Consider the following 17,969-nt stretch of genomic DNA (forward strand, 5'->3'; position numbering starts at 1 on the left):
CAAAGTGTGGCTTTGGAGTCGGCAGCCCCTAGTGGGGTCAAAGGGTAGTGCATGCTCTTGAGTTCTTAACCAACCATCAATAAATCAGAGCAATGATTTAAAAGAGTTGAAAGCACAATATCTTAAATGAAAAAACTGAGAAAAGTAGAGGGTTTTGTTATTTTTTGCCCATTGCCTATTTTTTTCATAAGGCAGGGGAGCTTTTTACAGAGACTCATTGGAACTTGCAAATTATTGGATGAATACTTGCCTAAAACACAGTGGCAATTGTTTTGGAAAGTGTCCTGTTGGGCCCTTTTCACTTGCTAGTAACTATGAGTCGAGTATTTAAACTATGTTTACATGCATCATTGTAAGATGAAGGTGGCAACACATTCGTCTTCCTCTGCAACAAGGGCTTAGTCTCTCGATGAATTTTTATTTCATCAATTCCTTAGTAGGTTTTCTTTTTCTATTTTATGTAAAAGCTCTTTGTGTCTATGCTTGTGTTCTTGAAGATTTTAATGCTTTTAAAAGCTTTGGAATTTTTTCTCTTGAGAACACATGTTTGTGTTGGATCTATAAACCAATCAATTGCCACTCTTTTGAGTGCGGTTGGAAATGATTGAAAGAAATGGATTCAAAAGTTTGTCCATTAGCATGCATTCATATTTTGCAATGGTGCATTAGATCTTCAAAAGCATCACTATTGAATTGTGGTAGCTTTTGCTTCTCAAAACTTGGATTAGGTGGAGTAACCATTTCTAGTTGTCTTTCTTGATGCAACTGGAATGGTGGGATCCTTCTGAAGAAGTTCAAATTGGGATGTTCCTTTGCTCATTCAACATTATTGAAACACGTTTGAATCTTGAATTCTTCCTATAGTTTGGGCAATTTGTACACTACTTTGGTTGCCTTTAAGGTCTCTTTATTTCAGTGCAATTAATTTCTTTGACATCCCTAGTTTTATGCCTTATAGTAGCATGTCTTTGATACCTCGAATATTGCTCTTGTATGCTTTCCTCTCTTGTTTGTGGAAGTTGTTAGATTCTAACTTAGAATAAAGACATTACCTCAATCTAAGGGGACTTTATTAAGTCGGGGGACTTCTCAACTTGGGGAGCAAGGTTAGTACTTACTCAGGAAGGGTTCTCTACAACTTCTAGCTCAACTTGGGGAAAACAGTTAGTACTTACTTAGGAAGGGGAACTCACCTAAGAATTTCAATCCACACTTATCTTATAAGTAATTAGCTATTCTTTAAAGTTGGTTGAGCTCATCACACTTTGTTTGTTTGGGGACTCGAATTTGAGATATTGATGAATCTTTCTCTTAGAGATAATCATCGTGCTTGTTGTCTATCTGTCAACCACGTTGTCTTCTCCTTCCTTTGTTCGGGTTGGTGGCATTAATCTCTTGGATTTTGGCATTGGTCTACATTTTGTTGCTCTATCTCTCGGCAATGCTATTCTTCATAATACTATAGGACTTGTTTGTGTGATTTACAATCTCTTTTGGCATGAGAATTTGCAAGATTATCTGTTGCCTTTCTAGGAGTCTAGGTAGACTATCCAATGTTGATGAACCTCTTTGGTATGATTGAGTTACTCAAGATGGACTTGTGGGTACTTTCTTCCTTACTGATTCTTGTCTAATGTGCTTAAGTACCAAGAGTTCCCACAAATACCTAAGTTCCTCATTTAGTTTGTCTTCTTGTTATTGTGGGTCAACTAGTTTTTGTTTCAATTGGCACATTTACTCCTACAATTCCTTCTTGTGTCGTCATCGATGATTATTGTTCAACATTAATTCCATTCATCAATATTTTTATAACCACCACATAATGGAAACTAGTTGACAATTATAAGAACACAATGAAGTTAGCATAACATTTATTAATCTACATAAGATGGTCTACACCTGATGATCAACACAATTAAAAAAGAAATAGAATAATAGATTTTAAACTTGCATGTTGATGAGGATTAGGATATGCAACCTAGATTGGTTGACATCCCATTTCAGGAGCCAAAGGTTCAATATCAAGCAATGATGAGGAACCATTGGGGCACGTGTCTGATGAAGACTCTAACTAGCGAGCTTTGCATTTTGTCAACGCATGTAATATGATTGTTATATTTTCTGATTTTCATTTTGCCATGTAGGACTTAGAATTTACGTTATAGTTATTGTTATGATAATACCTTATAGCTTAATTCTCAATTTCAATGTTCATTGCAATGTTCAGTGTCATGGATATAATGTTCATATTTGTATATTTGTATTATAATTTATTCCCTCCCCTGACCCATTACCTCATAGCTCCCAAATGTTGGAAATTTTTGCCATATTGGAAAGATGCCTCCGTGTTTCCATATACTAGAAACTTGGGGAATCATGGTTGACAACTTTGATGAGGAGATGGAAATTAAGAGTATATTGTATGACCATGATTTGTTTAAGTCTAAGTTGCCAGTACTGGTTTGGGTTTGGGTTTGGTCAAAAAGTTTTTGGGGGCTGGGTTCATCCATTAAAAATATATAAAAATTAGAACTGTATACATATTTACAGCAATAATTAAGTTCAAAATACACCACACATAACATCATATATTGTATAATAAACAAAACCACCATAAAAATAAAAAATATTGCAATGTCAATTAGTCGAACTTGAAGGTTATAATATATATTAAAATTAATAAATAATAATGTCAAGTGTAAACAATTAGTCATCATTGATCAAGCATCATCATGTGGGTCTCCAAAAACATCATTATCACCATCCATATTAGATGATGTAGGTATTGCTAAATTAGAATAACCACAAATAATGCCACTATCGTTGGCATTGGCAGTAGCATTAGAATTCTCACACTCACTAATTGGCTCATCTTCAACATCAAGTATAACAAGGAGGGTAGTGGAAGCATCTAAGTTAATATTCTGTGGCTTGATATCTCATTTCCTTGTAGCCACATTGATCAATGGCCGAGTTCTTGCATCATTCCATGCATAAAAAACAATGGACACCTATGCTTTCAGCCCATGAATACCTTATTGGCTTCAATGATTTCTCTAGGAACTTCACCTCTTTTTCCAATAAGGTGGTATGCACCTTCTCAAAACCCAAGCCCTTGTACCCGTTTGGAGCCTCATTAATTGCTTTCACCATTTGTTGCCAATATGGTAAACGAACATTGACTGCCAATCCATTTGCATAGAGACATCTCGTTGTGTTGATCGGCAATATCTTGAGACTCATTTAAAAATGCCATTTCCAATGGTCCCTTTGATCTCTTATGTGTAAAATCCATGGGTTGCTCTTTAGGCGTGTACAAAGTTGAGTGGCTCTCTATAGGTTGAAGATTAGAAGGTGGTGTAAGGGGGCTTCATTTCTCGAGATACATTTTTAACAAATGATGATGTGATTTATGATTCGACGGATTTGTTGCTTGATCTGCTTTTTCTTGCTCATTAATATATGACATGCCTTGTGGTTCTGAAATGGGTACACTATTTTTTCCTAGGCAAGCTTTGATGCCTAGCCTAGGGATGTGGCACAAATCTCCTTTTATTGGACTGTATTAGCTTGAATATCTAACATCACACCCACTACAAATCCAAGCATAACACCCACCACCTGGAAGCTATTGTACCATTTCAACATATTTTGCAAAGGGAGAGTTTGGGTCCCTTTTGAAGCAGGGTTGGCCCATAGAGTTAGAACCGGATGCCATTGTAATACATATGCCAACAATCTCAATAAACAACACATCTGAAGAATTGAAACAAGTGAAAACAAAAAAATATATATACAACTTAATCCATTTAAAAAAAATTAAGCGTGTGTTATAGATTCATAGAAGAATGAAAACTAACAAAAACTTCAAAATAAAACAAGGGAGGTAATTTGTAAATAAATACCAAAAACTTGAAAAGAACCTACATTTTTGTAGAAATCATCCTCTACAATTTCCTTGGCAACAAATGAACTCTTGCAAGTGCATAGGAATAGCAAACCAACCAGTTTGGAATATTATCCGATCAATCTTCAACTCTATTCATGCAAGGGCAAGCAAGAATGGAAGTTCGGCAAGGATGAATAATATTTTTGTTTTGCATTCACTATATGAGAGATGATTTTGTTTGTCTTTGAGATGCATTGAATATCATGTTTTAGGATTTGGGGTGGCGATTTTGGCTTTTTGGTTAAATTTAGAAATCGAAACAACTTAAGTGATCAAATTCACTGCCTGGGTGTTGATCCTCACCAAATTCGTAGCAGGTATGCCCAGGTTCGTCTTGGATGAACCTGCAGGTCTCAGAAGGGACCTTGGGCATCCCTAGGACGAACTGGGTCCACACTTGTATCCAGGCCTGGATCAGACCTGAACTGGCGGGCCACATGCTGCAAACCAGTAACACAGGTTTCAGTGTAAGTGATGTAACAGTACTATGATATTACCAATGTGCAGAATGCTGAATGAACAGTGAAACTGATATTACTATGGCTTTGGTATTGATCTTCGAATTACATGATTCAAGTAATCACCTGTTTCATGAGATCATGATATTGCTCTTCCTTCCTATTTTGATTTTTACAAAACCTAGAAGGTGCTGCTTTTCATTCCTTTTGTATAGCTGGGCTGACTTTGACTTTTTATTTATATACTTATACCAAAACCATGCTTATTTCAGATTGACAAACTAGGTAGGTTGGGTGAATGCTAGAATTATCATTGTAATCAACTGTTCCTGGAGGCAAAATATAAATAATTCTGTGCATCATTTAATGCTGGGAAAGCTGATTTCTGAAGTGTACAATTGGTGTCATGCCTATGTGCTCATTAAAATTTTCTAGAAAGGAAATTCAGTGTGTATGTGCATTTGTGACAGAGGTATGCCTAGCTATTTCTATTGAAATTTATGTGGACTAAACCTCAGCATTTTAATCTGATTCTGTAGGAAAATCAGGTATACATGGGTTTGGTATTTTTGCAAAACAACCACACAAAGCAGGGGACATGGTATGTTGTTTAGAATATATATTGGTCATGAAAATTTTAATTCTCATTTACTCTCAATTTTAATATAACTGTTGTTCTGTCCTTATAGAGGTCAGTATAAAATTTGCCCGATTGTTATGATTCAGGTCATTGAATACACTGGGGAGATTGTCAGGCCAATTATTGCAGATATTAGAGAGCATTTCATATATAATTCCTTAGTTGTAAGTATATTCTTTATTTGTAATGATTTTCTGTTATTATTTTTATCTTTTATCCTTAATTACATTTAAAGTTTCTTGTGACTTCTATGGATGTTTTTTGAGCGCTATCAGGGTTTCAAATGGTCAACTCTCTGTGCATCCATAGAAATTTCATTCATCTGAATTGTCTCTCAGCTTATGAAAACTGCAGTGAGGACAATATTGTTTTTTCTAGCTTCCGAAATTCTGTTTGAAATGCAACTATATCTATTATCGACTCCTTTCTGCTGTGATACAGCTTATCACTAAACAGGCTGTACCTCCTGCACAGTTTGTCAAAGTAATTGTTTACTTGAAGCTCCTCCTTGGTTGTTTGTCTGAACATCTTATTAGCTTGATGCGGATTGTCATTCACTCATGTCTTGTTGAAAAACTGTTAGAATTTAAATTTGTCTCTTTCAAGACAACACAAAATGGAGCAATGAGTGATTTAAAACCTTTCTTTGAATTAGAATGGGAAGCTCCCTTGCAGCTAAAAACTAAACTAAACCCTAGAACTTAAGGAAACAACCTCTTTCTTTCTACAATATGTACATGTTGAATCTCTGGTTTTTGAGCGTGCATTGCAAATAGACTAAATAAATTGCTTATCTTTTGGTTTTAGACTCTTAGGCATGCACACAAGACTAATCAATGCTTCTACAGACATGAGAGATTTAATATTTTTTTTGACTGACATGAACCTAATCTATGACAGCTAACACATGCTCACACTTTTTGGCTAAAAGTGGATACCAAAAAGAATGAGTACAACACAAGAATGGAATTGGATTGAAAACAATAGACAAGACCCGATAAATTGAATGATAGAAATTGCATACAATTTACAAAGATACAACACCCATGTTAATGAAAAGTGCAATCGAAAGCCTGCAACAATCACTAATTTCTATTCAATGTCCCAAATCAACACATAAGACAACACAAGAAGCTTGAACAATAATCACAACAGCAAGTAGGCTTAAAGAATATCATTCCCCAATCTTAGTGCGAATAGTACTTATCTATAATTGTTTTTAACAATATTTACATTTGATTTATTCAAAATAAATAAAAATCATACTGCGATTACACCAAAAATAGCTTGTATACAAAACAAGCCTTCATCACAAAATAAATTCAAAATACATAGCAATCTAAAACAGAGAAAGCTTTAAATAGGTCTTGGCTAAATATACAACGTCCTAAGATAAAGTTTAAACCTTCTAAAAGTTCATCCAAGAAGAGTGGTCCATCAATCATAGCAATGGCGAAGAATAGCCTGCCTGGTGTTGTTGGTTGGTTCCTCACAATGATTTTGATGCAAAGATAATTTTGTCTTCATTTTGAACCTAATAACTCAAGGAAAAAATGTACACCCTAGAGAGAAAAATTGATGACTTGAATCTGATTTCTTTAAAAATTTGTAAACTTGAGTGTTTTGAAACCCTCGAAGGGGAAGCTCAAAATACACCATGCATGATTACAAGGATGAAACACTTAATGAGACAAATCTGTAACTTGGTATTCTGGGGACCCAAGGATATGACTACCTCCACATTATCTTTTTTGAAGAAAATAGCAGATCATTGACCTCAAAGAGCACTTTGAATTAAGAGTAGAAAAAATAATAATCTTGATTGTGAACAAATTTGCAACTTGAGGACTGAAACATGCTGAGAATAATCCAAGACCTACTGTTATCCTTCGTAAATGAGAGCCATATAATGAATAATCTGTTGGAACAGCACAAAATTACCGCTGAAACTCTGCCATAGATATTAGGAAATCTGCCAAACAAGTCTGGAATGGCTCTCAAACAATGCAGAACTTTGAAAATCTGTAATGCTCCTTGTTGGAGATGTTTGATAATTGATGTCATGACTCATAACCCTTGGAAAACTACAACTCGTCAAAACTTTACTATCATTTATCTTGGTGCATGCTTGAGCAGTCTCTGTCCTACTTATGTTTGCAAATCTGGAACACTCTTTGGAGAGGTACAAACCACAAGACTGAAGGTTATTTTTCATTTGAAGCTTTCCAATTTTCGGTCCTCCCCTTAGAGAGGCACACTTTATGGGTCTAAGTGACTAAATTTGATTCTTTTTTGACAAGGTGGGCCCTCTTTGGTATGATGTGTTTAATTGAATTGGAGGGCCACTTTCTGTTTTTCAAATTTTTGGGACACTCGATGCATTGGTGTGTGCCAATACATTGGGATGTCCACTTTTCAACTTAAACATTGATTTGGGACACTCAAGTATATTGAAACATTCCTCTAGTGTAGGTATCACATTCTAACATTGTGATAACTTTCGATATCCTCTTTGTATTGGCACGTGCCTCTACATTAAGCAATCCCTTTTTGACATTCTTACAATATTTACATAGTATGTGTAATAAACACCCTCAATTTTTTTTTTGTTTTAAAAATACATTAGCTTTCACTGTAAATACGATAACAACTACCTTCCCACTTCTGATCACCCAGATCTTGGAAAGGGCAAGGTGAGAGCATATGTTGTCAGGATTACAAATCAACTGGAAATTAACTGTTGAGAAGGAAAGGCATCAGGTGGCAGTCCGGCTAAACCACTTATTCGGTGGGATGCATCATGCAATACAGAAATGTAAACATCTGCTTATTCAACGGGAATTGCAATGACACATCCACTTTTCAGTGGGAAAGCTTATTTAAATTGAAAGTAAATAACTAGGTACATACACTAACATTGGAAAGCCTATACAACTGAAAGTAGATAACAGACTCTTTCCAGTTTTCCAGTGCTGGGCAATTACAAAACCACTTGTTCAATGGGATAAGTATCAACAATTAACTAAAATAAATTCATTGGCAGCATTACCATCCACTGGTACAACCCAAAGTTGATGAAAGCAATGACTTTGGCGGTATGACCATCCAAAGCACTACAACATTAGTCCAGGAGAATATTTATTATCAAATGAGAAGTTGGTCAGCTGCTGATTAAAAAGCTGATAATAACAGTGACATAGAACAACTCCGAAATAACTCCAAATAGCATGAACAAGCACCAAACTGGAAACTACAGCAAGTACCTTGTGTGAATGATGTAAATGTGTTGGCAAAGGTCTGAAAACTCTTGTTCCTTGCTGTCATTATCTTCTGTACAGGTCTGATATCAATTTGCAGAACTGGATATCGACCAACCAGTGTATGTATCACTCATAAACCTGCCAAAATGATAAAGACCACCTTCCCAAATGTTATATCAGCATCCATGAACATTGACACCAACTTTCAAGCAAGAATGAGCCCCAAAAGAGAGGTGATTCAATGTTTAGCTCACACGCCTAGGTCTGGGAATGGTACGGCCTGTACCTGGCCATACAAACCAGCAATGTCACTTGCCCAATCCACTTCAAATCAGTTCCGAATCTGGCGGCCAGATCTGTAGTCCATATTAACATAGTTTGCAACACAATAAATCACAACCAGCTCCAAATGTGCTTCCCAAAACTGAAAAGAAACCCTCCTGAATGGTATGGTCCAGCAAGAGATTAATCTGCCAAGAAACTTTTAAGCAAACTCTAGATATCAAAAACTAAACTCTCCAAAATAGTCAAACTAAAAGACAAAAAATCTCCATGGTTGGAAGCGACAACTGAAGCTTCAATCTGCACAAAGGTGATTCCAGAATGAAACTGCACTATTCTAGCTAGGGATTATCTTTCAAATCCTAAACTAGAAATATAAAGAGGGTTTTCATCCTCTGAAGATGGAGGAAGAATTCACGGGTTCAATCTGACAACATGATAGTATCAATTAACAACATGAACAAATGAATTCCTCAACCTTCTTTTATAGCTTTTGGAGGGAAAATATTCAATTTGAAATTATAAATTAATACATTTTCCCACCCAAATGACTTAAAAATATTAATACTTTTTTCATGCAAAAAAGCTCCTGATCTTCTAGGCGTCCAACTTAAGGGTCATAAACATCTTTCAAAAATTGATATTACACTTTAAGTTATCAAATAATTATAAAACATTAGAACTTAATTGAATAATTAAAATAATTCACCAGAGTTGCGAAAAGTTTGCAACGACATTGGATTCTAATTTTGAGCGTGTCATGACGAAATTGAAGCAGTAGAATGATGACGAGTGCCACCTTGGTGGCTTTCTAAAAATAAGGCAGAAAACACATTTTGAAAGTATCATTGCGATCCTCACTGCAAATTGAGCTCATTGCAAGCAACAAAAACCAAAGAAAATTGAACCTATGCTCTCCAAGATCTTTGGAGTCCCCTTTCCCTTACCAATTAGCCTACGGGAACTCAGAAAATAGGCTAACTGTAATCAAATAGATTACGTTTGAGAAGGGGATGTTACAATATGCTCTTTGTATTGGCCTGTTTCTCTAGTCTAACTGTCCACCTTTTACCATTTGAAACTTCTATTATGCTCTGTATTGGTGCACTCCAAAGTGTTGGAGGGCCACTTGTCATGTTTTCACTTTTTAGGACACTCTTTGTATTGGTGCATGCCAATGCACAGGGATGTCCAACATTGAATGTGGGACACTTATGTTTTGAAGCATTCCAATACAAGCATATGCCAATTTTTTTGATGTTATTCGCTTTTTCTTTTCAACTTGCTTAGTCATTTTTCTATTAAAAAGGTACCTTTTGACTTTCTAAGCCACATTTCCACTTTTCACTTAAGCATGTTTTAGATCATATGAATAGTTGTTGACTTACCAAGCCATTTTGCCACTTAAAAGAACACTTTCTGGCTGTCTAGTGTATTGGTGCACTCCATGGGTCTAGATATTTGATTTTTGATTTGAACATTGATTTTGGGACACTCAATGTATTGGCGTGCTCATATGCATTGGGATGTTCATCTTCATGCTGTACACTATTTTTGCATCTTCTTCCTTAAAAAAAATGCATTCTTTGTCTTGTTTGATGTGTTGGAAAACATCCCTTGTTGGCCATGCAAAGACACTGATTAGAGCTTAGAAAAACAAGATTCATGAGCACAAGAGGTAAGAATTTGGTTATGGTTCACTAGGCAGTGAATGGCAATAGCTGACTTAAAAGTTGACAACTATGTGAAGAATTTTGAATGGGTACAACAATGTGTTAGAGTGTTATTGACTTGTGTCTTGTCCGTTCTGCTGTATGATTTAGCTTATCATTCAACTGGCTGTGCCTACTCCACACATTCCCCAAGTAATTGCTTCCATGGAGATGCTCTTTGTTGGCTTATCTGAACCATAGTTTGAAAATGTGGACTCACCAGCCCAAAAATTTGACTTGGACTTGGGACTTGGCCAAAAAACATAACAAAACAAAAGAAAACATAATTACACAAAGAAAATAGAAATTAGTGCATTTAGAGAACACAAAAGTGTAATTTGATTTCCCATTTGTCAAAGTCAAACATTGTATGTCATATGATGCTCAAATGCCCAAAATTTAAAATTTCAAAGTTTCAAAGTCAAACAATACATTGTATTACAAACAAAATTATAAATAATAATTATATAACAACACCTTTTTTAGTAGATTTGTTCACAAATTAAAAAAACAGCCAAATATAATCTACATCCTCCTCTTGCCCCTCCTAGTGTAAATCTTTTGGGCCCCGAACTAGAAGGTAAGCCGGTAACAAAATGAGGACTGATTGTTTCCTCAAAATTGACTTTGATTTCATTCATTGCATCTGACTCTGCTGCTGCTCTCTCCAAAGATCTTTAACAGTAAACATGACATCTTTATGTTCTTCTATGACTGTCCAATCAGCAAAAGAATTGATTTTATCCAAGTTGATACTGTCATGAGATGGACCCTCCACCTTTTTGATTTGAAGGTGGAGGTTGTACCAGGTGAAGACAAGGTTATTGAGGCACTCTCGGGTCAACCTATCTCTCATCTATGTGTGAATGCTTTCAAATAGGCTCCAATTGTGTTCACACCTAGAAACACTACAGAGCCGGGAATAAGCACAAATAGCTAGGCTCAGATGATTTGTTATGCCAACATCATAACTATTTCACCACAAATCTACAACTAATACTAATTTATTTTAAGAATTCTGAATTAACTAAAAAATTTAGAGCTTGTTCAAACTTTCAAGTTTCTAGTTTCTACTTTTAGTTACTGAGCTAAAACTTAAAGGATTATTTTTACCTGGTTGTTTACCCCTCCTTCGAATTACATGAGTTGAAGAGATGAGCTTCTCCTTTGCACTCTTGTAGACCTCCAACTATCGAGAACGTTGTCTCTAATCTCATCATTGGGTACCATATTAACTTGGTGCTTATGCTAGGAGACCTCTTGAGTTTGCAAAGTTTTCAAACAGAGATCTGAACTATATCAATTTCATTATGCTCTATTGAATAGCTTGTCACTCAATTGGCTGTGCTTGTTCCACCCTTCGCAAAAGTAATTGCTTTCATGGAGGTCCCTCTTTCCAGCAATGCCCTTTTATTAATGGGATTTTAGTTTAATTATAGCTTGTAGCTACTTTTTGCTTTTTTAGTGCTATTTCTGCTAGCTGTACTCTATTGCTATTTGAAAACCATTTTGAATATATTTATGATTTTGGAATTTAAAATCATAAAGGACTTCACTTTGCCTACTCAATTTAATTATACTTGTGGATATTCTCTGGAGCATTCCTAATATTTTTAGCTTGAAATTTGAAAACCATTTTGCATATATGTTAAATTGACCTTACTTGCCAATTTAACATTATAGAAAGCACTGTTATTACTTAAGTACTTGGTTTTAATTCTTGAGTATGATTCTCAAGTATTCTGTTTTGAGAACTTCTTCCTGAAAAATTAGCTTTGGATAAATGTAATACATAGTATTCTCCATGTTTGATATCTTGTTGCTGCTTGTCCAGGGTGCAGGCACTTACATGTTTCGCATTGACGAGGAGCGCGTCATAGATGCCACTAGAGTTGGTAGTATTGCTCATCTAATCAATCATTCATGTGAGGTAGCCATGTCAAACTGTTTGGAAAACATTTTGTTATCTCAGAGAGTTTAACATTTGCTCTTGTTCAGACATGTTCAAATAGTGTCCCAGGCTATGGTTTTGAAACTTCTTAAATTTGTACTCCAAGTTCCTAGGGTTTCTTTTAAATTGCATGAATTATAACTGATTTATAAATTTGCCATAATGAACAGCCTAACTGTTATTCAAGGGCCATTAATGTATGTGGTGAAGACCGCATCATTATATTTGCGAAACGAGATATAAAGCAATGGGAAGAACTGACTTATGATTACAGGTATGTGCATGGTGTTCTGTTAAACATCAATGCTTTTTCTTGACATGCACAAAAGTAAACAAGAAAATGAGAGATTGACAAGAGAGAAATACCACGATAACTTGACTAGCTTATGATTATGAATAGATTTTGTGATTTCTAATTAAACATTTATTTCTTATTTTGAAATGCACACAAGCAAACAGAATCTATAACTAAATCTCTAAAATTGTTCTATGACATGTGTAGGTCCCCTTTTGATATGAGTTTCTTTTGCTTGCTTCTTCAGCATAATACTAACTTCAACTTTTAATGGCATGCTTGTCATGTTGCAGTTGCCTTTCCATTGGTTGCTTTTGATAGAATAGAATTGGATATTTTATTAAGTTCTACCAGGCAATGGTAAACTAAAGTAGTTGCTTTAGAATATGTCAAAGACTAGGATTTTCATTTCTTTGTTGTACAGGCAGGGGGAATAAAACATCTAGAGTTGTTGCCTTAGGCTGATATCTAGCTTCACCTTCAAGGTCTGAACTTTAATTTGCATATGAGCACACATTAATGCCAAAATTAGTTACTTTTCTCCGTTATCAAATAAGACTAAATTATGAATACAAGCAGCCTTGTGAAGGGGTGCTCAGGTGATGATGAACTATGGTCATGCATTTCTTAAGATCACATAGCATGAAGTTAACAGACAAAGAAAGTTTTTCTGATTCGTTTGATCCTTTATAGTAAGTGTAGATTAGGCATTTGGTGTTGTAGGATTCATTCTATGTATGTAAAAATAGTTCAGTTACGAGATCAGGGTAGAGGGTACAACCGTACAGGAAAGCATTGAAGCATTAATCTTTAAAAAATTGACACTATTATTGAAGAAGCTAAGTTAAAATTTCAAATTTATTGCTATCTTTTGAACTAGTGAAAAGCCTTTGGCTTACTTTTCAAACACTGCCTCTTTTAGAAGTTGGGGTTAGAATGGGACTAATTATTGCTTTAATGAGATTGACGAGACTTGTTGGACCATTTAAGACTGTGCATGGCCATTTTGACTTTGGTCGAAGCTCTATTGGAGTAAAGTAGGGATGCTCACTGTCTCAAATGCTCTTGGAATCCATAGAGATGAGTTGAAACTATTCTTGAGGGATGTGTACTGTCTCAATAGTAAGTTTTACTTTTCTGAGGACCCTTTTCTCTAAATTTTTGAAGGCCTTAATTATTTATAGTCTTGGATTTCCACCTTATAGTGATAGAATGTGTTCTGGTCAGCTTTGGATTGAGAAAGATTGTCATGGTACAAAGATTTTCAGACTCCAAGATCAACACATTTTTCTCAGAGACCATGAGACAAACAACTTTAGATTTCTCTTTATTCCATTTCTTCAATCAGAGTTTCGTAGCCCTTTTTCTCCACAAGGCCATGTCCCAGACATCAATCTTCACAATTAAGAGTGATTAAATATTTCTTTGCCTTTTTTCTCACAGAGGCACACAAAATTCTATAAAATTTTCATTCTCACCACATATATATTGTAAAATTCATCAAGTTGGATTAATTATGCTCAATGAGTACCAGTCCAGGGATATGAATATAGTAATATACACATTGAGATCAAGGAAGAATAGGAGCTGGTTGCAACTATACATGTCGAACACTCTAGAATAGTATGAATAAAATAAAAATATAATCAATAATGGTATAAGAAACATGATGAGAGAGAAATCATGCAATGCCACTTGTACAAAGGTACAAAAATAGAATATATTGCATGTGTCAACTCATGGAATGAGAAGCTTATTAATTTATGGCTAATAGGGAGCTAGTGGCTAAACGAGGTCTAGTTCCACTGAGCTTAAGATTTATTAAAAGATAAAGTACAGAATAATTACAGCATAGTGAGTTATCCCCCCCTAAAACATCAAATCTTGTAACTAAGTTTTTGGGATGACCAATTGCTTTTGCATGAAGCCAGGATCCCAAAGACATGCCAAGGCTCAATATGAATAGTTTTGTGACCTCTAGGAGAATTTTGTCTGTGGATGGATAAAGAAGACACAGTAACCACAATCTAAGATAACTCCATTGATCCCTCCCAACCCAGCCATTTTGGGCACATTGTAAGATTCTGTTAAGGAGATTATTTAGTGGTGTTTCATCCTACAAAGTTCAGATATCATTTCTTCTATGAATACCTGTGATTAGCTGTGTTCTCGTATAGCCTTTGCATTTTTTTTGGTGACATGGATCCTGTCCTTTTTGTTCCTAGTTTTTAGGACTTTTGGTTCGTCTTATTACTTTTCATTTTCTTAGGTGGAATCCTTTCTTTCATAGACGTCTTCTTCCTGGTGGTATTCTAGCAGCTTTTACTTCATTCCATTTGTTAAATTTGTTTGTATGTGAAGATGGACACAATTTTTTCTCTTATCTTTGGTGACAAACATCTTGTCCATGAAAAATTGTTTCAAATTTCAACTAAGGCTTTGGGATTCGAGGTGATCTTTTGTACTTGTTGGTCTTGCCATGGAAAACACTTCAAAATATATCAAAGCACCACAGGAAGGATAATCTGAATGCCCTTCAGCTTCATGTTGAGCTGATGACACCAAATTCTATGGACGTATAACAATTTCCCAATATAATTACTGATTAAAAAAAAACATATTTCACGCTAAAATGCAAGGGAACTCAGGAATTCAAAACCCTAATAGCACTTGAGATGGACGAACAAGCTAGATTTGCTGGGATAAACTCCATCAAAGCTATGCAACCCTACTCAAAGTCAAGGGCACTGCTTCACAATCCTCTTCTATTTTGATGTCATCAAATTGAAGATTTTTTTTTTTCCAAGCAGGTCCCCACAATTCCTGACCTATTTATCACTCTAAATGGCTATGCAACAACCTTTTTTTTCTACTCTCTTGAAAACTCCACATTCCTAAATTCTGCCTTGTGTCTTTGAAAGAAGGGCCATGCATCCATATACCTTACCTGGCCAAGCCTGAGAACAATTTTCACTACCTGTTGAACTGTAGTAGAAGAATATTTTTATTTCAGCGAGGATTTTTACTCAAAGAACACATACTGATCTAGCACAATTAGGGAGGTATTACTAATGATGTCATGTTTATTGTTGTATCAATCTACAAGGAGCATGGATTTAGAGTTATTATATTCCTTTTGGAATAATTTGTTATCATTGTCATTTGCTTAAACTTGGCAAAGAACGCAAAATGTCAGCGTAAATTTTCCTTAGGTTCCTGATATAATGTCATGTCTTTATTTTACCCTATAATTCCTAAAATCCATTCACTCAGTTATGAAACACGGGCAGATATGTATCTTTGCAATACCATATTTGGTCCTCTGCCATGTGAATCTTTACTTTGATTTTTCAAACCTTGTTTGTGTTTGTATGTCAGAGACTCATATGAGACTTACACTCAAAGAGCTTCAAACAATCATTGCTTATTCAATTGATTTATGAACTTATATAGTTTCCTTATTTCCTTTACTAAGTATCACTAGTTTGTGTTATATATGGAGATAATTGCTATTTAGCTGTGTAACACTATCTTGTATCATTTGATTTATAAGCAAGAAATAGTGCATGCATCTGTTTCTACTGCTTTAATGAAATTTCAAATTTTAGAGAATTGCCTAAATGCTCTATGCAACTACATGGTAACCTCATAAGATTGTTGGGCAAGTCATAATTTGTTTATTTACTTTTTTCTTATGGATTGGCATTATTTTCCAGATTTTTCTCTATAGATGAACAGTTAGCTTGCTATTGTGGCTTCCCAAGATGCCGTGGAATTGTCAATGTTAATGACAACGAGGAGCAAGTAGGAACAATCAGTGTGCCACGCAGGGAATTAACTGACTGGACACCTGACGATTGTGAATGAAAAGAACTTGATCAAATGCAGTGATTACTTTCAGGTTGGCAAACTTTATGTGTAGAACATAACAGAAGGGTTTATTCTTGTAGGAATTTCCTTTTTATACCAAAAATTATTTCAAACCAAATGACTTTATTAGTTTCAGGACACTAACTCGTTCCATGTCAGTTGGATTGTTATTTGCAGATCTTTCACTATATGGTCATTTATCCAGTTGTTTTTTCAAAAATCTTGGAGTTCACAGCTTACATAGTCCGTAGTGGTTAATATTTGTGCCCCATATGTTAAGAGAACAGCTCTGATGAAGAGGGACTAAAATGAGGGTGCGGATACTGAAGTATAATCAGTTTACTATTAAGATAATGTTTGATATGCAGTTTCTTTATGTTAATGGGACTGTATATCATGTCTGTTGAGGACAATTTATTGACATTCAATTCTCTACATTTTAAGTTTGAGCTACTGAAAATGGTTATTCATTGAGAAGTTTTTGTATTGCAGAAGAATCATGTCCCGCTTCTATATACAAATAACATCAACATGGGGAAAGGTTGTAATGGCTTCCATTGAGATTTAGAACATCAACTTGGGAAAAGCGTGCTGTCTTTTAAGCCCTTTGTAACATCAACTTTGTGAAAGCCTCTTGGTAATTGAAATTGCTGATTACCTTTGAGCTGATAAAAAGGGATGTTAAGGATATTAGCCAAAGCCAGGGCTTTGAAACTGCTTGTTGCTAAAGGTGGTGAATGGTTGCAGTCCATGATTTTGGAATGTTATACCTATTTGGCATTTGGATGCAGTCTTCTTCTGTCTCAGTATAATATAAGAAGGTAAAGAGCATATAATCGTGGGTAATTTTGAGTACAACTACACCCAGATTGAAAAGAAGAAACACATCCAACTACTGAATCTGCTCTTCTAGAAAGTGGAGTGACACCCAATGAGAGTTTTGCAACATTTATTGCGCATGTAAAATGTATGATTAGTAATTCCATCTATTGATTTGTTCTCCAAGTTTTCATCTTAACAGTTTTGTTGTTTTGTTCTGGTTTGAGCTGCTTTCTGACAGTTGTTATTCTTTCCATTATATGAAACTTCATGGAAGCTGAATCCGTGCATCAATATCATGAACTATTTAACATACAATACTTTATTGCATGCATCTTGTCTTTGAGTTTGGCTTTCTTCACACAGAATATGGACGTTTTTCTCAAGAGTGCTTTTGTATTTAAGTTTGACACAAAAAATGGCAACTTTACAAGTTTCTGATTCATTTTAAATACTATGTTTTTCCATGAAGGAATTTTAAAAATTGCAAGCATATAAAATCTACATGATCTTGAACCCCCCTATAATTGTGAACATAATGTTTAGAATTTAGAATCTAATCAATTTAAAACCATACTCGTAGTTACCCGAAAACTTTTATCTTGAGTATTTATTTTCTGTATCAAGAACACATATGGGGATGTCTCCATACATAAGGAAGGAGATTTCAGGTAAATTTTCTTTACATCTCAATGTCTCTTGGAAGTGGCTCTTTGAAATTGGGAAACTCCCC

General features: G+C 35.2%; 1 protein-coding gene across 4 annotated transcripts in view; it reads left to right on the forward strand.

The window, feature by feature from the left end:
• The window catches only part of LOC131048089 (histone-lysine N-methyltransferase TRX1), a 78,205-nt gene extending 60,770 nt beyond the window's left edge, over positions 1-17,435 (forward strand). Inside the window, exons 20-26 of one of the 4 annotated variants that reach the window (XR_009106357.2) lie at positions 4,947-5,008; positions 5,134-5,211; positions 12,136-12,231; positions 12,423-12,526; positions 16,264-16,448; positions 16,577-16,731; positions 16,910-17,435. Coding sequence is in view for 2 of the 4 variants with exons in the window: in XM_057981948.2 (XP_057837931.2) it covers positions 4,947-5,008; positions 5,134-5,211; positions 12,136-12,231; positions 12,423-12,526; positions 16,264-16,414 (491 nt within the window). In the remaining 2 variants the exon portion in view is untranslated. Of the gene's footprint in view, positions 1-4,946; positions 5,009-5,133; positions 5,212-12,135; positions 12,232-12,422; positions 12,527-16,263; positions 16,449-16,576 lie in introns of all 4 variants that reach the window. The other 3 variants (XR_009106356.2, XM_057981948.2, XM_057981947.2) reach the window with 3 other exon arrangements.
• The last annotated feature ends 534 nt before the right edge of the window (positions 17,436-17,969 follow it).

The sequence above is a fragment of the Cryptomeria japonica genome, chromosome 10 (assembly GCF_030272615.1).
Source record: "Cryptomeria japonica chromosome 10, Sugi_1.0, whole genome shotgun sequence".
Classification (NCBI taxonomy): Eukaryota; Viridiplantae; Streptophyta; class Pinopsida; order Cupressales; family Cupressaceae; genus Cryptomeria; species Cryptomeria japonica.